The 26544-nt window shown below is 39.9% G+C and overlaps 1 protein-coding gene across 2 annotated transcripts; it reads right to left on the bottom strand.

Moving 5' to 3' along the window:
- Positions 1-200: 200 nt before the first annotated feature.
- EXOC3 (exocyst complex component 3) lies at positions 201-25977 on the bottom strand. 2 transcript variants are annotated; one of them, XM_035550464.2, is made up of 13 exons: positions 25863-25977; positions 23764-23948; positions 19438-19657; positions 16335-17016; positions 11766-11883; positions 10690-10815; positions 8998-9098; positions 7346-7456; positions 6467-6617; positions 5077-5199; positions 2453-2614; positions 1456-1583; positions 201-1018 (listed from the first exon to the last, which is right to left on the bottom strand). In XM_035550464.2, the coding sequence occupies exons 2-13, from the start codon at positions 23905-23907 to the stop codon at positions 847-849; spliced, it is 2238 nt and encodes a 745-aa protein (XP_035406357.1). In that variant the 5' UTR covers positions 23908-23948; positions 25863-25977; the 3' UTR covers positions 201-846. The 2 variants fall into 2 exon arrangements, with proteins under 2 accessions (XP_035406357.1, XP_050564446.1); XM_050708489.1 differs by having other exon boundaries at positions 25867-25882.
- Positions 25978-26544: the final 567 nt, after the last annotated feature.

The raw sequence follows: 26544 nt of genomic DNA, 5'->3' as shown, positions 1-26544 counted from the left end.
TTAAACCTCGAGCAGCAAAGCCTGGAGGTTAACGGGACGCGTTAACCCCGTGGTGCTGTGGAAATAAAGCCCAGCATGTCCTCTTGCCAGAAAACTAGCCACGGCCAAGTTTATTCACACCTCAAAACAAAACAAACCCCAGACTCTTTAGATCCACCCTAACTCTATACAGATGTAATGAACACAGAGCTGAAGGGAGCGATGGTTCAATATTTTATTGAAAGGGGGTGCTGTATGTGAGAGTTTTAGTGAATCAATGACGAAAGTTTTTGTACCTCAAGTGTCCTTTGTAGCTATTTGTTTATTCACCCTATAAGCAAACTCTTCAGTCCTTTTGTCAGGGAACTGATTTCATAATTAAGCTTTCTGCAATAAACTATTTTACACCAAAGTAAGTACATATACAAAGTATAACACGAAAGGAAATTGAGGAAGTTAATATACAACCAAGGCAGTGCCATATAAAGATAGTTCCAAGGGTGAGCTTAGGTGCTGTAAGCAAGGTATGTTGGGATATCCAGCACTAACGCGGTATCTTTATATGGCATTGCAAACATACTTCACAAGAAAAATGTACTTGCTAACAACAAAAACTGCTGAAACAAATGAGTCAGTAAAGAACCCTCTGGTCAATAGAAGCTGCATTCTGCAAACAGTAACATAACCTTTATAATCAGATTTCTGAGAGAAGACTACCTCCCCACATCCAAGTCTTTAGAAAGAAAGATACCCAGCAAGTATCAGTGTGGACTGAACTGTACTCAAAAAAGCACTACTACATTTGCCCTCAAATATTTCAAACCCGTTGATCCCAGACCTGTAATGACACCTAAACAGAGCTGTCAATTACTTAAGAAGTTTTGGCACAGTGAGAGTAGGAACTGTAATTTCTTTAAAAATTGGCACATAGTTTGGATTGGGTTGGCTTGGACCTTGATCCAAAGTCTCAATGATAGTCTGCTTCATATCTCTGCTGGCATCTCCCCTCACTGTCAGCAAGGCTGCAATATGGTCATCCCTGACAAAGAAAAAAAGATGAAAGATGGCATTAGCTTTTGCAGAAGTAAGATTTTGTCACAAATATCACAGTTCACAATCCTTTCAAGCAGTTTCAGTGAAGACTTCTAATACTTGATTAGATTTTTAGTCACCAACAACTGGCTTTTCCAGCTCAATAAAGCAATATTTCGGCTGCTCTTAGGACTCTAAGATGCATTTTATCCTCACAAAACACAGAATGGAAGTATTCTCATTATTTCTTTGCTGTCCCAATGAGTACTTAAATACATGTACCTCCTAGTCCGAGACATGTACGTTCTCTATTAGAATTTTAAAAAGTGGCTATATTCTAAAATATGAATAACACATTATACATTGTTTTAAACTTATCCCAAGGCTACAAAGAAACTATGACATTATCCATCTATTTTTGATTTTGAAGGCAAAGAGAATTACCTGATATCTGGGTATTTACTGACTAAAGTTGAAACTTCCAAATAGAGCAGTGAAGGATCAGTTAGTTTGATAACCTCTGCAATAGCTTCAATGATATCACAAAGTCCTTCAGTGTCCTCTCCAGATCCCTACAAGATGAAAATTAACAAACAACAAAATAACTAAAACAAAACCAACCCCCCAATATCTATAAACAATCATTATTATTTTGTCTGTCAATGATGTTCATTTCTCTAAACAGCTGAATTTTCAGGCATTAAGAAAACAAAGTATTTACAAATCATCACATTTAGCCTCTTCTATTTCACTGTTCTTCCTTGTCCAGAGATCTACCCCCAAAATATCAGTAAAAAAAAAAAAAAAAAGCCCCCTAGTTTTTTAGGCGTTATCCTTCTCTGCATTTTTCCTACGTTTTGATCATCTGTTGGCCCTAAGGGGTTTCCTCCAGATTCCCACTCCTTCTGTAGTTAAGATTCAGTATTAATTTTAGGCATATCTTTTAAGTTGTTTCTCAATCCCTGTTTTTGCCCTTTTCTATTTCTCCTGTCCTTTAGATGGGGTCAACATACTTTTCTTGTTGATTCTAAACAAAACACACTGCATGCTGCTTAGGTAATTAATAATTATCTGTTTGATGTAGTATCTGCCTTTCCTCCAGACAGAATTGGACCTTGTTTTTTCTATTTTCTTACCAGACAACTGCTTCGTTCTTTCAATTACTCAGAATTCAGGGTACCCGCCTCTGTGAGGCCATTCAGATATTGCAGCTGCCAAGAGCTGTTTAAACACACCAAAATCGAAACTGGTGCTCAGGAACTTTAGCAGCAGCCCCGTGTTTGTTCAGAAATTCTGTCCATGCCCTCAACTGGCACTCTTGGTATTCACTAGTCACCCATGTTAGACAGATGGAGATCTAACTTCAGCTGTTTTCCCCAAGCACTAAATGCCTGTGCTTTAAATCATCAGGTTAACAGCGTTACTCAAAGCAAATACTTACAGCTGCAAGCTTCTTAAACAGAAATCTGAACTGTTCTGCTTCTTTGATCATTTTTTCTGCACCCTCTTTTCTCTCTTCTGCATTCTTGAAAGATATACGTTTTAACATGATTGCTCTGATGTATTCCACAACCACTCTTCGATGGGCCTCAACAGTCATTGTCTGAAAGAAAAAGGTGGTGGTTGACGCAAGTAATACCTGCAAACATACCTGTTTTTTTTTTTGTTTGTTTGTTTTTAAGCAATGATTAGGCTTTGAAACACGTATTTGTACTTTATCACCAGTCTACAGTTTTTGCTAATACTATACACTTTGAATGTCTTTAGATTTTCACGATGCTAACAAGTGAAAATCTGTCCTCCTTGATTGAGAAGGATGTGCCAATTAACAGAAAGAAAAAAATAAAACCAAGGTATCTGAATTATTTTAGAGGAGCATGGGCATATCCAAAGATAGAGGAACATATGTGAAATGACTGGATGACCAGTCATAAAACAGATCTGTGCTTGGCCTTGCAGCAAAGCTTTTTGTCAAGGAATGAGCTGCCATCACAGAGGCTTTTGCTAGAGAACTCCAATACACTGCATAAAGCATTGCCTATCTGACCTATGCTACCTGTACTCTGGAGTCAAGTCTGCTAAGAAGTCGGGAGAGGGTGGACTCATAGAATCCGCAGGCCATACCAATCACTTTCTCAGATCTTCCTTTAATTGCTTTGCTGTTCTCAACTTGTCTTTTTATAGCAAATCGCTCTACTGATGACTAAGAGAAGCATCCATTACTGGTGTAAGGCTGATGCGGAGGCCCGGAAATAAACCAAAAAAAAGCCAAAACACTATCAGCTTTTCATCAACTGTAAACTGAGTGCTTAAATCCCACTTTTTAAAAAAACAGAAACAAACAAAAAAAACTAATAATAGTGGGAAAAGTTACTTATTAAGAAGAAGCCCGCACAGCAGGTAGTCACAAACTTTTAAATCATATTTTTATTAGTATATAACGTGCTTTAGATTCAATCAATATCTGCTTTCAGTTGTAGTCAACACTTTGGAGAAAAGTTTCAGAAAGGAAAAAACAAAAGGCAACAACAGACTACTTAGTATTGGAAACCACGGCCTCACCCAGGACATAGAAAGTGTGATTTCAAGTCCTAAACTCAAAACCATGCAAAAATACCACAAATATGCACCTTACTCAAGTTTACTGGTTGTACAGGGACGACTTCTCTTGTATTTGTGGAAATTATGCTAATTATACAGAGGAAAATTAACACCACAGAATATACCGTGGAAGACTAACATGTATGTGCACCATTCCACTGAAAAAGTGAAGAACAGCTCTATTACAACACAAAAAAACCAACACTCAAGAAGTGTGATAGGGCAACAGTGTGATAAGGCATCCTCTTTCCACATGATGAGCACAGCAAAGCAGAATGAACATAAAATCCAGATCTTCCCTGTTACAAAAGGCTATGTTACCCACTGGGCTATACTCTCTTCTCAGGTGCTCTGTTTGCATGGCTTTTAAAAACTGTATTTTCAGAACATGATTAACCAATAATATTTTAAAACCAGAATAAAAGGCTACCCAATGCCGGGGGAATACAAGCATGCCCCATCCAGTGCTAGAATATATGGTGTCTTGTATGGGAAACTTCTTTGTGCTTGAGATACAATGGAATAGCAGGTGTGATAAATGCTAAAAGATGTTTGTCGTTTTCTTCTCATAAGGTGCCAATAAATGCTACGTGATGAAAACACATGATCTCTGATATTGGTATTAAGGACTGAAGAAACCCATGTCAAGCACTATTACCTCACAGCAACAAAACAGTCCTGGAAAAGGAAACTCTTCCATGGCTCCATTTTGCGACTATCTTAAAAGCACTCCTAAGAGTTTCTTCAAAGACTTAATGTAAATTCTGATCTTGCTAACTTCAAATATTTCCTAAATCTTTGGGAATCATTTAAGACATGCTATCTTAACTGCGTACAAGTTTACTTAATAAATATTATTCTAATTAAACTAAGTAGAATAACACTAAAAGAAAAAAGGATAACAAGGATAGTAGAAAAATCCACAGATCCCTTGACAAGCCACAGAAAAAAAAAAAGTTAAAAAACTAACCTAGGACATTATGCTGAAGTAACAGCATTTTAAACATGTTATGCATTTGTTAAAATGTATGTTGCCAATTTAGCTCTGCCTTATTGCACATATTAAAACTAGAAATTACAGACTGTGCAGTTATAAAAAATAATTACAGGCCAGCAAAGCTAGTTTCTGAACAGTTAATTTTTATCTGTCTACAGACATCTGACATGAGCTAGAAAAATACAAGCTGGTAAGAATACAATCTAATAATACACCAATGAATTTTCTGGACTAAATCCTGTAACTCTGATCTCTCTCTGAAAACATTATGTGACTGAATGAAATAGATGAACAATGCTAGATTCAGACTTCTGCAATATGATAATGAACAGTATTTTTTCCAGTGATGAATCAATTCATAATTCCCATTTGTTCCAATTCTATATTCCATACAGTGATCATAAATTAAAAACCAACAGGATATTCAGAGTATACTAGCAAAGTACCATAGAATATTCTGCACCTACCTTTTTATAAGGCTTTTTTATTTTTGCAAAATCATTGAAATAATCCTCTACAGTGACACAAATAGTTCCGACAGCATTAGACCCCATCAACCACTTCTTTGTCATCAGCTCATTGAGATGGGTCTGAGAAAATAACAATTATAATTGATGAGAACAGATTTTTGACACTTTTAATCACATCAGTGCAATTTAAAAAAACGTAGGAGACAATTTTAAGTGTTACGTATTTTTGAATTATCATTCCTTCAGCAGGAAGAAACAGTGTAGAAAAATGATGCGATAAGGTTGTCAAAATGATAGCTGCCATAGAGTGTGCTACCCCAGCATAACACCAGTTGGGTATGGAAACCAAGAGCACTAACCTCAGCATGTTTCATGAGTTTTCCAAAATCCTTTAGGAAGTTCTCTTTTTAAATGTCTATGCTGAATAAAATATTATAAGGTGCAAGAACAAAACTGGCTTAAGAGCTGACGACTCTGATTTTAAATGAGGCACCCTTAAATTGTTGCAATAGTGAAATTTCGTGCTTGTTCTATTGAACTACTACTGGCTAGTCAGTTGTTCCTCTCTGATGGTGCCACAAATTTCTTGTGTCTGTACCAAACCTGGTGGCCCACATGCCTTAAACCTTTCCCAGAACTGCACAAATGTAATTCCAGTATTCTCAACATCTACGTACCTATCTTGCTTTGTTATCCCCAGTGGAAAAATCCTTTGTGTATTAAAGCACTGTATAAATGCTAATAGTGACATGAAGACTGAGGTTAAATAATTTCAAAGAATGGTCATTGGAATAGAGTGTCTCCTCATAATCAATTTACATAGTTAAAAATGAAATAAAGGTTCCTCCCCATACTCCCAACTTTTTTTTTTTTTTTTAACTATAAAAAGCTTTTTTTTTTTCCTGTGGGATTCTGTATAAGCCACCAGAATTCCCAAACAGGAAAATTTATCAGTCAGAAATCGTCAACCTTTACAGTCAATTAAACAATCTTAATTCTTTTCCTTATTGAACCCATACAAAGATAATTTATTATCAGAAGTTTCCCAAATAATTCGTAAAACACAGCTATGTAAGTATTACTCTAAGTACACTCTACTAAAAAATATTCACTATTACTAAACACCTGTCTGAAATCATCTTATGAAATGTAACTAAAACACCTTTCAGTCTTCTATACTCAAAACAAAAAAATGTAGTATTACCAAAGTTTCTTGGCATTCTGCTAGCACACCAACCACATAAAATATGTTTAGCAATCAAGAGGCTTCAAAACTAGTTCATTCCTGAATTATTTTCCCTATAAAGTAACGCTCTTTGTTCTTGTCACTGCTTTTTTTGTTTGTTTTGTTGTTGATTTATTTATTTTTGAGGAAAAAAGTTCCAACCTCTAAATCCATGAAGACTTCATCTAGCAGGCTAGAGCATCCTTCTTTGGCAATGATGTCTAAAATCGCATCCATGCTTGCATGACTGCTTGACAATGTGTCCTCCAGTTCAACTTTCAAGTATTTCCTTTTCAGACTGATAATAGATTCTCTGTGACAAATAACAAGGCCTTTCATCATCCACTGAAGAAGATGCACAACTGCATTGCTACTAAATTTTCTGAGTACATGCACAGAAATAGACATACTAGTCTTATTTTTGCAAGGAAAAGTAATGTTTGCTGCTTGCTTTGGAAGCCTTAGTCAGCTTCAGTATGATTTTCCAGTGATCACACTAAACTTCTTGTATGTTGCTTAAAAAACCCTACTGCTGATAGTAGACTTCAGAATGGCAGCAGAGAAAGATGAACATGAGATTGGATTGCTGAAATCTGAAACCTATTAAAGATTTTTCTTGTTTTTGAAACATGAGCAATGAGGATTTCTTTCTCCTGTTGTAATATTCTGAATAAAGCAAACTATACCCCTAGTTTCCTCCATTTAAGTCCACCTTGATCACACTGCTTGAAGGTGAACTGTGAGAGAATAAACGTAAGATAAGAAGGCAGGTCCCAGACAAATTGAAATGGATTTCTGAAATTCTGAAAGCTGAGTGGATTTTCACAGGTGAGGGGTAACAGTTTGCCTTGCCAACAAAAGTATACAGCATCTGCTTCCTAAAACATATTTAAACCTATTGGTTTTATTTAGTCAGCTGAACTATTTTAACTGAAACCCTTTTTGTATATAGAATAAGAGAAAGTCCTGGGGACATGTAGTATTTCAAATTAAATATCAATATTTATTTTTCCACAATACAGCAAGAAAACGCAGACTTACTTAAAAGTTTGACAATTGTTGATGACTGCAATCATGTATTGAACATAGCATTGTGGATACTGCCGATTTTTAAGATGTTCTTCTTTATATAACTGTGCTTCATCTTTGTACCTGCAACATATACAAGGAATGTCATAAAACACAGAAATCTATAATAACTAAGTACACACGGTAGGACCATAAGAGCCTGACAGGTAATTAGAAGTATTTTATAAGGGGGTGATTGGTGACAGCCAACATACCTTCACTAAGGGCAGATCATGCCTGACATGGTGGCCTTCTACGATGGGATCACAGCATTGGTGGACAGGGGAAGAGCAACTGATGTCATCTACCTGGACTTGTGCAAAGCATTTGACACTGTCCCCAGGATATCCACATCTCTAAATTGGTGAGACATGGATTTGACAAATGGACCACTGAGTGGGTAAGGAATTGGCTGGACGGTCACACTCCAAGAGTTGCTGTCAATGGCTCAGTGTCCAGGTGGAGATCAGTGACGAGTGGTGTTCCTCAGGGGTCAGTACTGGGACCAGCACTACTTAACATCTTTGTTGGTGACATGGACAGTGGGATCGAGTGCATCCTCAGCAAGTTTGCCGATGACATCAAGCTGTGTGGTGCAGTCGATATGCTGGAGGGAAGGGATGGCATCCAGAGGGACCTGCACATGCCTGAGAGAGAACCTCAAGAGGTTCAGCAAGGTCAAGTGCAAGGTCCTGTACCTGGGTAGGAGCGATCCCAAGCACAAGTATAGGCTAGGTGGAGAATGGATTGAGAGCAGGCCCTGAGGAGAAGGACCTGGGGGAGTTGGTTGATGAGAAGCTCAACATGAACTGGCAATGTGTGCTTGCAGCCCACAAAGCCAACCGTATCCTGGGCTGCATCAAAAGAAGCGTGGCCAGCAGGTTGAGGGAGGTGATTCTCCTCCTCTGCTCTGCTCTCCTGAGACCCCAGGACACCCCTGGAGTCCTGCGTTCAGCTCTGGGGTCCCAAGAACAAAAAGGACATGGACGTATTAGAACAAGTCCAGAGGAGGGCCACAAAGATGATCAAGGGCTGGAGCACCCCTCCTATGAAGACAGGCTGAGAGAGTTGGGGTTGTTCAGCCTAGAGAAGAGAAGGCTCCGGGGAGACCTTATAGCGGCCTTCCAGTACCTGAAGGGGGCCTGCAGGAAAGCTGGGGAAGGACTCTGTGTCAGGGACTTGGTGATAGGACAAGGGGGGATGGCTTTAAACTAAAAGAGGGTAGGTTTAGACTACATATAAGGAGGAAATTCTTTGCTATGAGGGTGGCGAGGCACTGGCACAGGATGCTCACATGATGTTTGGTGCCTCTGTTCCAGGTGGAATACAACCAAGGAGGGATTTTCTCTCTTCGTTACAAGAGAGGATTACCGAATTGAAATACAAAAAGAGGAAGTGACTCCAAAAATTAGAGCCATTTGCAAAGAGGAACTGAAAGTTTCAGTCATCAGCACAAAATAAGTTCTTTGGGGAAAGAAGGAAGAATGCAAAACAAAGAAAAAAAGAAAGCAGAAGAAAGAAAAGCTTGGCTGGCATGTAAAGAGAAAGAAATGAAGAAACATCCACAGGAAAACCAAAGAGCAAAGAAGCAGAATAAAGTACTTATATTTTAAAAATAATTTTACCTGGTTAGAAATGAATTCATTTGTTGAAGACATAAAAGGAGTACCTTTGTTTTCAAATCTTCGCTTATTTGTGCAGCTACCTGAAGATTCTGCTCAAACATCTACACATAAAAAAAGAAGTCTAGTTGTCAACACAGGCCTCTCAGTGGTAAATAAAAGACAGCAGAGTCACTATCACCAACTCTACATATGCTTTTTTATTTTTTAAATAAAAAACCAAGCCCAGGCAACTACTGCTGCTGACTAAAACAATATCCTTCCATCAATGTAATTAATAAAATCTTGACAAACATTAGCGTATGCTACAGTTTGTTCTGATACTGAAAACAGATGCATTCTTTTTTCAGAAAAGAAAAAAAGGATGTGCTTAATATTTCTAGTTCAGTAGGAATTTGGTTTTATACTGGATCAGAGTTCTTGGGTCAGCTCCTGCAGCTAGTAATAACTAACCTTGTAACTGCACCTCCATTACTTTCCCCTATATATGAAACTACTAAGTCTGTATTAATCAAGCAGAAGAGATCCCTAAGCTTTACTAAACAACTAGGCATAAGATATAGGTGACTGCATTTGAGATAAGGGTACTGGCAAGAAAGGGTACAAAGCCAGGTAAAAATATGAGTTGCCTTTATGCTGAAATCACACAGTCACAGAACGGTTTGGGTTGGAAGAGACCCCAAAGACCTCCAGTTCCAACCACCCTGCCATGGGCAGGGACACCTCCCACTAGAGCAGGTTGCTCAAAACCCCATCCAACCTGGCCTTGAGATAAATTTGAAAGATTCACAATTAGATAAATCTCAACATTGCACCCCTTGACAGCACTGGTATGTAACATCAGCCACCAGTTTTCTTTGACATCACACACTTTCTGAAAAAGATTACATGATGTCAACATTGGTGCTAATATAAATGTGAAAGAACGTGGCAAAAATCCAAGTCTAGAAACAAGAAGTATATTCCTCGGGAAACAAATGCAAGAAGAGCTCATCTTTATTTCATTGAAGGTGACTAATGTAATATTTGTAATCAGAAACTAGGAAATGAGCATAAACAGCTGATATTTTTCTGGTTGATAAAGATCAGTTTAAAAACGTTCCCACCAGAGCGGTGCAGTTTTGTTTTGTGTGAGATTTTAAGGTCTTAGAACTAGTGTTATCTTTTCTGTTTTGAAGAGCACTAACGATTTGGACAGGCATTAACGTTAACTGAAGTAGTGTTTAAACAGCAGCGTTTTTAATCTTTAACAGAACTTATCTTTTCAGTATTAAGGTGTTTGTACAACTAATAATTTATAGGAACAAATACATGCTAAACTATCTCAATGCCATATTAACAAGTGATATTCCAATAACTTAGAAATCTACCATGTGAAATATTTCTATTACAAATTTGCACGAAGGGAGCTAAATAAAAACAGTTAACCGAACACAAGTATCAATAGGCTGGGCAAAATAGGTTCCTATTTTAGACTAAAAAAAGAACTAAGCCTCTAAGTATTTAAATGAAAAAGACAAACACTTCAAAAGAAAAAGCCCTCCACCTAACAACTCTACAGGAAAGAAAACTGTACTTCAATAGACTTAAAAACAATGGCATTCCAAACAGTTTGGCTTTCTGCTCCCTGCCTCCACCCCAAATCCACGTTCTACTTCTGTAGCTTTTTTCTAGAATAACCAAGTTCTCTTATACCTGAAAAACGATTGCTGGGAGCGTAGTCTGATAGTACCCATCTTGATCTGCTTCTGGTTCAGTTTCTTTTACCCAATCTTTTTTATCTGTCTCCAGTGCTTTCCGTAGCCAGCCGATGATGTTAGACTACATTAAACAAAGCAACCAAGAAAGAGCAAAGATTCTTTAATCTCGCACAACAATAAAAACAAAACACTACAATATTTGGAATAGCAGCCATAGCGACAAAGCGGCACAGCAGCAAGTAACAAGATGTGATGGGTATCGAGTCCAAATGGTTGCTGTTGCTGCAAGTGTTTTAGTAGCTACCACATTCAAGTAGCTGCAAACCTCCCTCCTCTTGGCAGAGCTCCTAGGCTTAGGAGGAATTCCATTGAACAATACAAGAATACAAGCCAGTCCAAAGTTCCACCTACCCCAATATCCAGTCTCAGAGGCAATCAGCACTGAATCATTACAGAAATACACATTTAAAAGTCTGACAGTCACGTACCAATCCCTTTGCCACGTAGCTGACCAATTTCCAGTGACTTGTTTGTCAAGCAACATGCAGTGTCACCTGTCCCAAGCAAGATGCTGTGCCTGTATATTTGAGATGCACTTTAAACAGCATCCACAAAAGGAAATTCTGATTGTGCTGTTGACAGGCGTGAAAGGAAAAAGGCTGCCAAACATACCCCATGAAAATCCTGACTACGTTTAAAAGATCACATCGCTGTCAAATGTTGGCATAGTTACTACAGGGACCAAGCAGCATTCAGCAGCTTTTAAGTCTAGTCATACCTTAACTACTGGCACTGTGAATTCACGTCTAAGTATTAACACTGCAGTTCCTTCCTTTCTAATAAAATACGGTTAATACGGTCTGTAAAGCATAATTCTTTGAAATGTCATGATCTACATCCATAAAGGCATCTGATTATAAATAAAATAGTACACAGTATATGAAAATTTATAAAAGTAATGATATCAAGTTCACATTTATCATACTAGTTTTCTCTGATGCAAGAACAGCTCGTTAAGCACAGAGGCACAGCTGTCCATCCATATGAAGGTACCTTTGAACTATTACTTACAGTAAGTGTTGACATGTACTTGCTGAGAAGCTGATCTACCACATCTTGTGAAATCAAAAGATTCAGAGAATTTACGTCCACTTCAGGAGATAGTTCTGAATTTCCCATCATCTCTGTACTGAGATTAAAAACAGAACACAAAAACACCGCAACATTGCAGATTAGTAAGGAAACGTGAGATGAAATTTAAAACTATACAGCTTTTTTGGTGTGATCACTGTAAGGGACAATTTTCCAGTATCTATACATTTCTTAATAATGCCAATAAGAATATTTACAAGGAATGTAAATAAAACTACATAAAAGAAAAAAATAGGATATAAAAAAAAGCTTTAGCCCACCATATATGAAGTAAAAAAAGCGCTACAGAAATTTTAAATATTTAACCCTTTCATATATTTTTAACTTACTTTTACGTAGAAGCGATTGCTTCAGACTGAATAAAAGCCAACTTGTTCAATCTGCGGGTTCCTAATAGTGGATATCTGAATTTTCAGAGGTGATGACAGACAACTTAAACATTCTCTATTTTGAAATGGAAAAGACCAGTTCTAAGTATGAAAAATTCTGAGCAGAGTTTCTCAGAAGACTTTCTGTTGTACTACTTATATCCATATCAAAGCTAAAATGGATTCAAATAAAATCTACGCCAATGCTGCTTGCATCGGTAGAGGATATACCTAACGTAAGAGGAGGAAACATCTTACAAACTAAATCAAAAGTGCACATCATTGGTACAGTATTGTAACAGCACTACTGACTGTACTTGCAAAGGAGAATTCTTGTTTTTATAGGATTGGAGAGACTGGAGCAACCCTCAGGAATATTTCAACAAGGATTATATAGAAATAATATACAGTGATATTTTTCATCTGGACATTATAAGATTGTATAATGAATTGCTCGCATAACTAAAATCAAAAGTTATGCCAAAGCATAAAATAGCAAGAACCCTCAATATTGTGAGCTCAAAAAAACCTACCAAAAAACAAAAAGCAAAGCAAAACCACACTCGGAGTGTTGCAAATATATTCAATAACAACATCTTTTCACATTCCATTTCTAGTGTGCTTTTCAGAAGGAAGCCAGAAAGCTTACATTTGCAGTGGCAACTATAAAGAACAGTGATTAAGAAAAAAAAGTTTTTTCCCCTCTGAAGTGTTTAGTTTGCAAATTCAAATTGTTCTCTGGGGATATGCAGTGAGTCAGCACAGTGGTGCTTCCACATCACGAAGAACACTGAAGTCCTAAAATCCTACTACAGCTAACCACTAAAAACAAAACGAAAAAATGCCCTTGTCTTTGAAACCACAGAAGCTCGTGCAACTGCACACTTTACATTAGTAGTATCGTCCTGACGCTGTAGGAATAGAGCCTGAAGGCATGAAGGGGCTCAAGCTGCTCAGAAAGCTCAATTCCATTCTGCTGCTCTTCACAGAAAGAACACAAGGAACCTGCTCCAGAGTCATTTGGGGGAAAAGTGAGAATCTGGTTATGACATTATGCAATATGAGAAAGTGTTTCCAACCTCATTGTGCCATCATTATCCCTACTTCACAAGGCCACAGGAACATCGAGCTTTTCTCGAAGCTTATCAACTGAAGACACAAAATAAAGACCACAGACTCCCACCTCCAGCCCCCAAAGACCAGAATTCTTGCTATACAAAACTCCTTTCCTGATTGTCACAACCAAGCACCTGGGGGAAGGAAGTGACAGACACCCTCTTGGAAGTGTCAGGAGGCTTCTAACTGTAGGGAAGAGTTAATCCCCATCAACAAGAAGTTTATAATTAAGTTGAAATTTCAACCAGAATTTTCAACCAGAATTGGATTATCAGGAAACTAACACGAGAGAAAACTTCTATTCTGCCTTTCATGCCACCAATCCTGCCCTTGTTAAAAAGGTACTCAGCCCAGGGGCACTATCCTGATAGACAGCACCATTCCTTCTGTTCACTAGGGGGACGATTGCTGACACTGTCTGTAGCAATGCTGGTGAACTCTCAGCAGTTTTATCAACACTTGATTAGCACCTGACGACATACTATGGATACAGGCATCAGGATCTTAACACAACTTAGATTCTTCCCAAAACACAGAATAGAGCCCTGATGCCAAGCCAGTGTAGATTTAGTAACTGGAGTATTTTTCCAAGGCTTTCATTGACTTAAACATGAGAGACAAATACATCTAACACAATAAAACTGCATCCCACTCAAATATTAGTGGTTATTATTCCACGTGGAGGATCAGCTATTTCTTAGCTACGAACAGAATATGGTTCTAAAAACAGCTTCTGAGACATGCTCTGGTAAAGTAGAACATGATTATTTTAAATCCTTGCCTTACAAAAATTGTAAAGAGAAGTTATGAATAGTTTTCTTACAAATTCGTTACATGGAAGAAACCCTGCATGCTTCTCTTTATTGGTCAACATTTTCTCAGCTGGCTTTGAGATGCGGTTGTAACATACAAGTTTGTATGTCCCCTCTAGTGTTCAACTACATTTATTAGAAGTAGAGAAAGATTAGAAAGAACAAAACTATTTTCCCCCCACACGATGTTCCATAGCAGTAAACAAGGAATGGAACAGCGATTTTCTATTTGTCATACAAGGAAAAAGAAGGTTAAACAGAAGTTACAGAAGTTTTCATGAAGTCATATGGGCCACTCTCCTTCACAGTTTATTATAAACATATCCTTAAAGAGATTTGTTTAATGCACTGTTAAGAGATGTCCGTAGCTGAGATGTGGTAAGCTCTGCAACTGTCCTGCTTGAGTGCTTCAGCTTTCCCACTCACAGGCCTGAGCTGATTCCACCACCCACTACAGACATACAAGAGAGCTAATTGTTATCGTCTTTATAATAATCCCTTGTACTCTAAAGGAACACAATTACTGGGCTGCCCCGTCCTCTTGGGCTTTTCTATTAGAAAAGCGCGAAACTCAAACCCTTGATTTTTTCCTGAGGCATCTCCTTTAGTTTCCATCACAGGTGTTAGGGAAGAAGGCATCCTCAGATCCCCTGTACCATACCTACTCCTCTATTTTACTTCCTTTCCCAGATTCTGCCATCAGGAGCTATGAGCCACATCACTTGCTTTTGCAGGAATGATCTCTTTTTGATTTATTTGCTTGGTAAATAACCACATCGTTGTCCTTCCTACTCAGGCATACATGGAGTAAGAGTTTTTGCTAATGGGTTAGACAACTCAAAGTTATTTGCTCTACTTTCTGGGGAAAGGGCAGAAGGGTAACTTTAAGACCAAGACCAGTCAGCCCAGGCCATAAATGAAGAACCTGGGAGCAGGATTTCTGCCCAGACCATGCCTCCCTAGGCAGAGGAAGTCCTATATTTCTTATTTTTCATTTATTGTTGAGTTACTCCTCTGACCTGCTATTAACTATGAAGAAAAGGCCAATGGACTTAGCTATTTTATCCTATCAGTAGCTGTATCCTTATCAATAGCTGCATCCCTCATTTACCCTGCACGTGTATATAGGCATGCGCTAAGGAATGCTCCGGAGTGGTCCCTGCAGGGAAGAAACGCAGGAGAACGTCACAGTGCAGAGCAAAGCACAAAGATCTACACACAAAACATCTTCAAGGTGGTTATAAAAATTCCGTGGAATGGGATCATTTCCAAATTATTTGCTATGTGGTGTCATACCCTAAACCTACCAAGTGTTGAAATAGGGAGATGGAACAACTGAAGACAGCAGAAACACACACGCTGCAGACTCTGGGTCAACGCCAACTATTAAGGACAGGATTACAGTCATAAAGCACAGAAAAGCTAGCATTACTTTTTCCCAAATAAATCAGTTGCCCTAGTAACTGCGCGTCAGCAAGAATTAAACAGTTGCCATTTGAGCTGTTTCTACCTAGAAAATGGTAAGACAAACCAAGTGCTTAAGTTATCCCCAACAAATCACACCACTCAAAACAAAACAAGAGTTTAACAGTATCACCGGAGACAACCTACAGGCAGAAACTCTTCTAAGTAAACAAACTGGCACATGGTTCCCAGGCAAAACCCGGAGGAAGTTACTACATTCTTTCCATTTAACTGTCATGAAGCAACACTTAAACAGTCCCAACCTCTGCAAAGGAGAACAATAGAAAGTTAATAACCACACCACTTTACTGGGGCTGTGGCCAACAACAAATGCTTTGCTTCACATTCGTGAACTCCTAGCCTCCTCTGTTCTTCCCAATACTTCACCAAAATGGCACACAAACACTTTTTTAGGCTGTCACTAGATTCAAGCAGGTCTATAACTGCATTAAAACCTCAAGTCTATGAAACAACTCAAGACCATGCATTAGAAAATCCACAGAAGTTTGAAGGAGCAATTTCCAGAAAGCAAAAGGCATTAACAAATATCAACACATCAAGTTCCTTACTATTATTTTTCTGTTTTTTTTTTTTTCCTAAATGGTTTTATCTTCTTACCTTCTTTATCTTTTATTCCATTAATAGACATACATTTATTGGTACACAGCCTGTATTTTGTATGCTTACTCTCAACTTTTGCTAACGGGTTAAGATAAATGGGACCTTACCTTTTGTAAGTATTTAAAACCCAGGTTAGAAGGCTAACAATCTCATTTGCCTCCAGATCCTCTGCAGCAAGCTCTTGCATGCGGGTAGACAAAGCCTGATGGTACATGCTTAGCAATCTTTTGAAAATGTCATAATGTGGGGGAAAACACTGATCCAGTAGGGTTTTAGCCACTAGCAGGTCATCAAGGACATATTTACGTATGATTTCTAGATGGCGCACCAGCCACATTTTGTCAGATTCTCTAGTATCTGCTTGCGTGCCTTCAATTCGCGTGCTCACAGTTCTTTCCAAAATGTTGAACATTTTTTCTTTCCACTTCTTTGGTCTGCCAGGAGGTATAAACCCAGTTTGTTTTTTCCGGTCTAACATACGCCTGTCAATTTTCTCCTCCCTTTCAATTATCCTAACAACAGAAACAAGCAAGGTTGGATCTCGACGGACTGTGACAAGAGACCTCTGAACCACCATCCACAGTTGCTTGGCCAACTCCTCGGAAAGTTTCTGCATATCCCCAAAGTATGTGTGGATGAGGTTCATGTCATGCGTGTTTTTGCTGTCCATGCGATACTGCTCGTACATCAGGTTATCACGAGAACACTCCAAATCCATCAGTTTTCGATGCGCCTGCAGAAGTTCCCCTCGCTCAATCAGATCTTGGGTCTCCCTCACTATCTCTGGAACTGAAACAAATGCAAGAGAAGAAGATAAAAAGAGTGTAACACAATCAAAATGAGAAAATAAACGTGAGACATTAAAAGCACTGGGAAACAAACTGGAAAACAGATGCACCACTTGTTAAGGAATAATTTAAAGGGAACGATATTGAAATATTCAGAAACTGCTAGCGAACACTATGTATCTTCATATATTATCTACAATGCTTCATTCTGAACGGTGGCTGAACAAAGTTCATTGACAACAGAACATAATTCCCTTTCTCTCCCTTTCTCCCCTTTAAAAAAAATCCACGAAAGTCTACCACAAACCAAATTGCGGTACTTGGGCCCCCAGCACAAGAAGGACATGGAGGCATTAGAACAGATCCAGAGGAGGGCCACAACGATGATCAAGCAGCTGAAGCACCTCTCCTATGAAGACAGGCTGAGGGAATTGGGGTTGTTCAGCCTGGGGAAGAGAAGGCTCCTGGGAGACCGTATAGAGGCCTTCCAGCACCTAAAGGGGGCCTGCAAGGACAGCTGGGGAGGGACTCTGTGTCAGGGAGTATAGAAATAGAACAAGAAGTAACAGCTTTAAGCTAAGAGACGGTAGGGAGAAATTCTGTGCTATTAGGGTGGTGAGGCCCTGGCACAGGCTGCCCAGAGAAGCTGTGGATGCCCCAGCCCTGGAGGTCCTCAAGTCCAGGCTGGATGGGGCTTTGGGCAACCTGGTCTGGTGGGAGGTGTCCCTGCCCATGGTAGGGGGGTTGGAATTAGATAATCTTTAAGCTCCCTTTCCACCCAAAACATTCTGTGATTCTATGATAGTAGCTTTCTTATACATGAAAGGCTTTTAACGTATCTAAATCACTTACCCTATTGAACCTGAGGCTACATATATACAATTAATATTGACTTTTATGTCCTTCTTGAAGGACAGTTTTTGCTTGCCTAAGGCATGAAGGAAGAACAGGGATAATTACCTAAACTACTAAATTATTTGTAAATTTTTTTATTACTATATTCAGTATTTAAGGAATAATACAGAAGAGGATTAGGATTCTGTGGAAAAAAAAAAAAAGAAAATCCCTGCAGGAATAAAAATCGACAATCAAAAAATGGTTCACTAAGACGGTTACAAGTAATCACTAATTGTGGTGAAAAAATTTATAATAAAAAACATTTGTTTTACTCAGAGCAAAGTTATCACCAACTATACCGTGTAACAACCTCGAGGGAAACAATTTACACTCAAAGCCTCTCAGGATACCAGAAAAGAAAAGGCTTGTCTTCTCAGTTGCACTCAGTGTAAAATAAAACAATACTGCCTTCAGAAATTCGTATTGGAGCATACAAAAATTTGTTCTTTGCTAGATGTTTCATGTAAGAAGAAACAGAACTCTTTTTCTTTCTTTTACACCCTCTATCCAAGTTTTGTAGCGTAGCAGTTAGATGACCTTTGTAGAGAGACTAAACAAACCATCCTGGTATGAATGGGAAACAACAGTTCTTTACAGGTGCATTTCGAAAAACTACTAACGGGGGCGGAAGGAGAGAAAAGACTAATTTTTTCCTATAAAATCAATGGGGTATGACTGATTTACCCCCCATTACAGTGGTAAAATTCTTAAAACAACTTACAAGCAGAAAAGCTCTGGCAAGGAATTCACCCCAATTCATGATGGAATGGAACGTACACCAAAAAGGCTGCATGGAACGACAGAGCTAATCCCACTTTATCTATCTTTATAGTATCCATTGTATCGCATCAACCCTATTCAATTTTGCAAAGTCTGCTAGTTGTGCAGCGTTGCCTTCCATGTGTAGTTTCCTTATGCATCATATGGTTTCTGTGACTGTACTGCCTGATTCAGAAGCAAGGACTGTGCACAGTTGAAACCGAACTTCAGGTAGCTCATAGGTAGGCTTGTAACATTCATGGAGAATCCTTGAGGTTAACTGTTTTGTAAGCAAGACTGCTAGGAAATCTTCTGACTGAAGATCTTGCTACTTGACATTCTGCAGTTGCTTGCAAAACTATTCACTTCCTAAAATCATTTGGGACTATTTTTACCCAACAGTCTTGCTGTGTGTATCCAGAACACTGGCAACATTTCACATCTTTCTGAATTTTCTTTCTGAACATGCTGCTTGCTTAGTTCAACCTTATACAGTAAAAATGTTATTTCTGCTACTGATTGCTAGCAAGAAATTTTCTTTGTGACTTCTGTTTGATAATGAGAGGCCAGACTGGAACTTTTTTGACTTGATATATATTAAATGGTTAAAAGTAACTTTTCTGAACCTATCAAGGTGATGCTTCCTTAATTTTTCATTCCCAATTAGGTTTAAAGTTTCCCACATTACCTGATAACCCTACAGCTGTTAGTACCACTTTGAAACGCTTTCATCATGTGATAGATTATATAAAGAACATTAGATTACCTGAAAAGATGTTTTTGAGATTCTCTACAGCAGCTGCCAGTTGACTATGTTGCACTACAGCATCCTTAACGTCCTTGAGGTTTTCGATGGTGTTGATGCTCTGTCTCCAGTCTTTATTGACATCTATCAAAGACTGCTGAATGTCCTTTACGTCATTCAGTGCATTGTGCAGTTGACTTAAACCTGTCCGGACTCCATCTAACTGCGACTGGATTGCTGCCTTAAATGTAAACAAAAAGACAAAGAAGAACTCTTACGTTAACCACTAAATATTATAGGTTCTGTATTTTCAACATTTCTCAGAAATTTTTATCTAGATATCAGTACCTAACATTTTCCAGAAAAAAACAACTGGAAAGGCAATATTACAGCTTATTAGAAACATGTAATTTTGTGTTAATGTGTGCACATACTTTTTTTTTTTTTAATAAAAGTTTCTAAGGAGCTAGATACAACTGCTTTACCTACAAAGCTGCAACAGGAGCTTAAGAACTTAGGAAGATAGACTTACAAAGACAATGACCTATCTTAAATCAGGAACATGGGAAGGGAGAATAAGGTTTCTTCATGTTTCCTTTATGAGTTCATTTCAAAGGGGGATATCAGAAGAAAGCTGATGCAGAGTTTTCCCCAGGATGTTTTGCACGCACAGATTCACAAAGCATTTTATTAAAGCAATTACGATTTTTTGACCTACAACTGAAAAGGTTCTAAAAAAAATTATTCTTCACTAAACAAGTGTTCTAGAAAACCCTTCCTGCCTGTGGTGACAGAACTGCAGAAAAATCAGAAATAATTCAGCCAAAACAAACAAAAACCCCCAAACCCCTACCAAGCTGCATAAAGCTTCGTCAGTGTAAAACAAACAGATTGACAAGCCAACTCCTCAATTACTATAGCATAAAGTGAGGTTTTGGACATGGGTATCTCTTGTGACAGGTAGCACTTGAAATAATGACTCTTCAAATGGGCTGTTAGTCCAGAATGTCATTTCACAGTGCTGACATATTACAGAAGGTGTATTATAAAGCATATCTGTGCAAAAGAAATCAGATCACATCTTATTTTCAGAAACATGCAACTAAAATGAGATTAGGCAAATAGAAAATGAAACTGGAAATAACAGACTTCAAAGACAAGCCAAAAGCCGGACATTGGTGAATGCTCAGTTGCTGATCTCAAGAACTTGGAAGAAACTTTGTAAAAAGAAACACGGTACGGACAGTTTAGCTAAGCTCTGCACGTATTTTTGCCATAATTCTAAGGTCAAAAAGCCTGAGCAGTCATGGGATTTTTTGTCTGATAGTAGAAGCCAAGGAGGAAATCCTGGTAACTATGAGCAACATTTATTGTGTTTTAAATGTACTCAAAGTCCCAGAAAAATGCAGTGATTCTTAAGCCACAATTTCAAAATACAATATGCAGATTTTCCTGATAAAAATGTATTTTCTGTCAAACTTAGAACAATTTAGCAGTGGTGAGGCATCTTTATTTTATCTGTCTAAAGAACTGCTGCATTAACAATTATTTCCCCTACAGTAACTGAGATAATTAGGTTACCGAAATACTATGTGGTATTCAGACAACTAGGGACGATGACACAATCTCCTGAGGCTGACCATATCTTAAAAAATACATGACCATTAAACATTCAGTACTTCTGACTCAACTTTTCAATTTATTCTGAGGCAAATCTTCCAAGTGTTCTAATTCTTACCTATTTAACTTCTGCAGAAATTTGATTATGTTAAACAGAAATCATCACTAATCTTGGACACTAACTCAAGCAGCCAAAGTAATTTCTAACAACAGACATCCACCCAGATGCCCAGTTTGTCTCTTAATATTGGGGATGATGGGTGATGGGGAGTGAGGGATACAGACTTTGCTTCCTGGAATGCATATTCATCTTCTATTGGACTGACCACTTTTTTACAGAACTGGTACCCTGGCTGCCTGGTCTCCTTAGAGGTCTATGGTTCAAATTCATAGCTGCACAGCAGCTAGGAACCAAAAAGCATGTTTATACTCAGGAAAACTCATGACTTACGAACTCTCCTAGCGCACATATCCAGTATTTCTTCAGGGTGAGAAATACTTAACCTCTCCAAAACTTAACCTTTCCCATTTACTGAACAAGTGTGAAAACAAAGTTGGCTGTCAACACTCCTAATCTCTCATGATCTGCAATAGAGACCAGGCAGCTCTTTGCTTACATCTGGACTGCAGAGCACAGAAGGACCAGCCCTCAGTGCTAGCTGGTCCTCAGCCATCCGTCATGTCAGAGTTCTGCTATCAATATTTAAAAATACTGCTTCACTAACCAACATCGGCCTCACACAAAGCAGGTTAGTCGTACAAATTTCAAAGTCAGAAGAAACGCAGAGAGGGGATCTAAAAATGCAAACAAGTGAATAACTGGAAGACGATGGAGAGACAGGAGCAGGATAACCAACTGGAGGAGATGCTGGCTTTTGGTGCTGAACACCATTCCAGACCTCAGCTGCTTCACCTCTAAGAGTGAGGCACAGCTACTACCCTGTCTTCCTACTCTTCCAACTGGATCAACTCGATCATTGCTATTCATGATCAAGAAGAAAATTGTCATGAAGACAATTATGACAAAGGTGAAAACATATCTAGTCAGAAAGAACCACCATGTTCATACTAAAAGATTTACCAGGTGTTCATTCGCATAGACGAAGCAGCTTAGATTTTTCAACAGTGATCCAACCTGAAAAGCCAGCAATTCCTACAGACAGTGATCCTAATGACCATATCTTTTCGTCTTCCCCATATTTCCACCTGTTACAGTAATTCTTATGGGCCAAAACTGCTGTACTATCCATTGCATCACAGCCATCACCTGTTTCAGGAGTGCTTCCTCCATAGACCTGGAATGAGCATTTTTGACCATCTGTAGACGACTGAAGTTAAAGCAACCTAAGGAAAATTACAAGGCAACTTTCTGACTACAAAGTGGATTGAGGTATTTACAGAACTTAAAGTTATATGCAGTCATCTACTGTGACGATTGTGCTGATGTGCTATAAATAGATCACAGTACCATTGATCAATTATTAATGGATTTCACTATATGCCTCCTGCCTTAAATCTGAAAAATCCAAGTCATCAGGAGTATTTCTATACTAAAACCAAACAAAAATTCACATGTAATTTGCTAACTGATTCATCCTTGTGAAACACGACAGTCTCTTTTCTACTTCATGTAGACTTGCATGAAGAAACAAAACGGTTTTCAGATACACTAATTCATGCTGAAATATAACACTAGATGCAATGTACACCAGCCAGTTTGATCTGGTAAAAAATAAAAATGTTCCCAAAGCACCTTTTTTTTGGCTCTACTCCAATCATTGAATACAGTGGTCTAAGATGACTGCTGAGCACGTATGTGCTCACATATACACGTGTGAAGTGAGGGAGAAGTCACCGGGTCCAGTTGCACAAGAGACAAATGAAGAATATCCTAAGTGACCCATTAACACACAATGAACCAAGAAGCTTTCACTTAAACCAAATCCTTAAAATGTCCAATCTACCTGCCCCCTCCCTTGTTCACTGGAATACACTCTTTGCCTGAAGAGTCTGAAAGCCTTCAATTCCTCTCATGTTCCTTTCAAAAAGTTTTTTTATTTTATAATCTTTAGGTGAATAAATTACAATTATTTTTTAAGCTGTTCTTCATCTAAAAAGCCTACTGGCACCCTGAATTTAACTGCTTATATTGAACTTCATGTTTGTTCTTTCTTTACTGTAAACGTAGTTATTGCTATTATGCCAAGAAGGAACACAGGCTATTTTCAGGACTGCGCTGTAGGCAGAAACATTCAAGAAGTTCTCCGATTTTTTCCCCCCCCCGACCTTCAGGAAGGACTCAGCCTTTTCTCCTTCATTCACATCGCCACACACTATCTACAAGATTAAGCTATCCGCCATAAACCCAAATAAAAGTCAGAGACTAAACATATTTTCAGCACTGATCTTGTTTCAGAGGCAATCCTTAGGTTTTATTACAAGTTCAATATTCAATCATTACAACAAAGGTTTACTGGCTGACAGGCTACACAGCAGAAGGTGACTTGCCTATGGACAACCCGTACAAGTTATAGGTCATAAGAACATTTGAAATGCTTGCTAATGCAAGCAGTTTTAGGATGCAAAGGTTTCGTTTCATTTTGCACACAGAGCAAAAGTTGAAGTCCATAATTTAAAACTATCTGGATGAAAATGCAAAGGGAAAAAAAAAAAAAGAAGGAACACTCTTTCTGCACAGTGGACACTCAGATTTATCAAACTTCATACCTTGAGCCGAGCTTCTACTGAAGCCTTCTTACGAGCTTCCCTCCTGCGATACTGCTCCACTTTGTCCAGCTGATCAGGACGCTGAAGCATTCCTGCTACCCTCTGAACAGCTGTCGCAACTGCTTCCCTATCCGTTTCCTCCATTGCTGACTAGAATCTCAAAATGCCTTCATAATTTAACAGCACTGGAAAGAAAAGTAACATTTTTAGAACATACGCTTTCACTTGATGGATCATTTCAAACTTAACTGGAGAAAAAACTTCAGCAATATGCCTGCAGTAGAATTTCTAGTGAAGTCAAGACATGCATGCAAACCACTATCAGACTTTAAAAGCTGAAAAGGTAAAATCTGCTGGCTATCAAACTAGACCTGTTCACTCAAGATACTAATGCAAGGCAAAAAGGATGCCAACCACCAAAGATGCAAGATCATGGCATCCACAGAACCCCAAGGAATGCATCTGGAATTCTCGATTCCTTCCAAATACGAAGGAAGATGTTACACCTCGAGTCTTGGAATCAAACAGAACACTTCCAGGTTCTGAAGTTGTGACCACAGAGAGTACGCTTTCATGTCCATATTATTCCTTTAAAGTACCTAACTTTCAAGGCAGCCTGCAAGTACATCCCTTAATCTCAACAGATCCTCCATTCACGTCTGTATCTCTAATATCTTCACCAATTGCATGCACATGTATTTACTCCAGGACTATTTCTGCAGTGGGAACTCATGACCTACTTTACTTTCCCGGCTGTGCAATCATACCTATCACTTCTCTACCGACAGCCTGTTTACCTCAAATGCTATTTGTCTTCCTACTTCACATCTCAAGGCACAGGATTTCTTCCTGCCACTCACACCTTAGAATTAATACCCCATTTTTGTTTAGCTCTATTTATTCCCACGCTATCATGACCTTATCAATAATTAAAAAGATAGTTATTCTAAAAGATGTTACTACATTTTTTTTTTTTACTTTACTAAAACAGTTACTACAGAAAACAACACTGCGGTAGACAGCTTTATGGTGAACTACCACCATTATTAACAACTCTGGATATACAAAACAGAGTTATGATAGGTTTAACACACGCAGCCACTGCCCAGGCACACCAAGCAGCCCTCACGCAGAAAATTACAGCACCCCAAAACCTCCCACGTGATTTTGTAGCAACTTGCTGAGGCGGACAGGCTGCCGCCCAGCCACCAACCGTGCCCACAGGAAGAGCAAACTTCGAGGAACCACGCCAGCTTCACACAGGGGCGGTTACCCCAAACCAGGCGTGCTTTCAGAGCGACTCGCTGCAGCAAGCGAGCAAAAGAGAGCCCAGCGTTGTCTTGGACAGGCTTCGGCAGCAAGCACACCCCAAGCCCCCCCAAACACACACCCCTAAGCACCCCCCAAGCACACCCCAAACATTCATCCAAGAACCTTTTAATCAACTCATAAACACCCCTCCAAGCACACAAAGACCTCAAGCAACCTCCAAACACCCCCCTAATGCCCCCAAACATTCCTCTAAGCACCTGAGCATCCCCTAAACACCCCCCTAGCACTGCCCAAGCACCCCCCTATGCACAGACCCCAAGCACACACCCCAAGCATCCCCCAAGTCCCCCATGCACATACCCCCAATCACGCCAACCTAAACACCCCGAAGCACCCCTCATGCTCAGACCCCAAGTAGACCCCCCCAAACACCCCAAAAGCACACACCAAGCCCCTCCCCACACTGCCCCAAACTCCTCCCCTTAAATACCCCCCAAGCACACCCCAAACATTCCTCCAAGCACCCCTCAATCAACCCCTAAACACTCCCAAACACCCCCCATGCACAGACCTCAAGCGACCTCCAGCAACCTCCACATACCCCCTAAATACCCCCAAGCCCACCCCAAAACACCCCAAACACTCCTCCGAGCACCCCCTAAACACACACCCCAAGCACCCTACAGACCCTAAACACCCCCCAAGGACCCCCCAAGCACTCCCCAAGCACCCCTCACGCACAGACCCCAAACAACCCCTAAACACCCCTCACAGCCCCCTCAGTGCCCGCCCCTCCCCCCCCCCAACCGCCGCCTCGCAGCCGTTACCGGCCTCTGCCAGGCGCCCCCCTCCGCAGCCCGCCCCCGCCCCTGGGCGCCGCGCTGACAGGCGCGGAGCGCGCGTGCGCGAGGCCGGCCGCGCAGGCGTCTCGGGAGGGGAAGTGGGGGGGGGGGGGGCGAGGGGAGCGAGGCGCGTGCGCGCTGCGCCGCCTCCACCTGTCGCCGGGGGCATGCGCGGCCCCGTGAGGTGGCGCGGGTGGGTGGGGGCCGTCGCTCACTCTCACCGTGCGGCGGAGCGTCTCGGAGTTGAGGCCGCTGTCGGTAAATCAGTCATAAACTGTCACCGAAATCAGTCATAAACACTAAACTGTCACCTAAACTGTCACCGAAGTCAGTCATAAACACTAAACATATAAATAAATAAATAAAAACACTGTATGGGTCGCTTTTCATCGCTAACACCCGTCACCCCCCGAGCGCTGTGCTCCTTGCCTGGGGCTTTATGTGATTTCTTGTAAGCTGAGGAGTAAAACTAAGGAGCGTTTTCTGTAAAATGAAATGAGTTAAGAAATGAGCAGCTCGTTGGCGGCTGCAGGGGGAGACGGGGACGAGCAGGAGCCTCCTCTGCTGGGTTTGTGTATGGGTTGCCATGGCGCCTGCCTGAAGCGCCGGGCCCGGGAGGCTGCGGGCTTGAAATCCCCCTTGGGATCAAGAACAGTCCTCGGTCGTC

The sequence above is a fragment of the Cygnus atratus genome, chromosome 2 (assembly GCF_013377495.2).
Source record: "Cygnus atratus isolate AKBS03 ecotype Queensland, Australia chromosome 2, CAtr_DNAZoo_HiC_assembly, whole genome shotgun sequence".
NCBI classification, from domain to species: domain Eukaryota; kingdom Metazoa; phylum Chordata; class Aves; order Anseriformes; family Anatidae; genus Cygnus; species Cygnus atratus.
Note: the sequence above shows the minus strand (reverse complement) of the source record. Positions and strands in the feature narration are given on the sequence as shown.

Coding starts and splice junctions, on each gene's coding strand:
- EXOC3 (XM_035550464.2), bottom strand. CDS start 23,907: ATGGAGGAAACGGATAGGGAAGCAGTTGCGACAGCTGTTCAGAGGGTA. Junction 6,618..7,345: donor AACAATTGTCAAACTTTTAA/GTAAGTCTGCGT, acceptor TATTTGTCACAG/AGAATCTATTATCAGTCTGA. Junction 2,615..5,076: donor TAAAAAAGCCTTATAAAAAG/GTAGGTGCAGAA, acceptor TTTTTCTTTCAG/ACAATGACTGTTGAGGCCCA.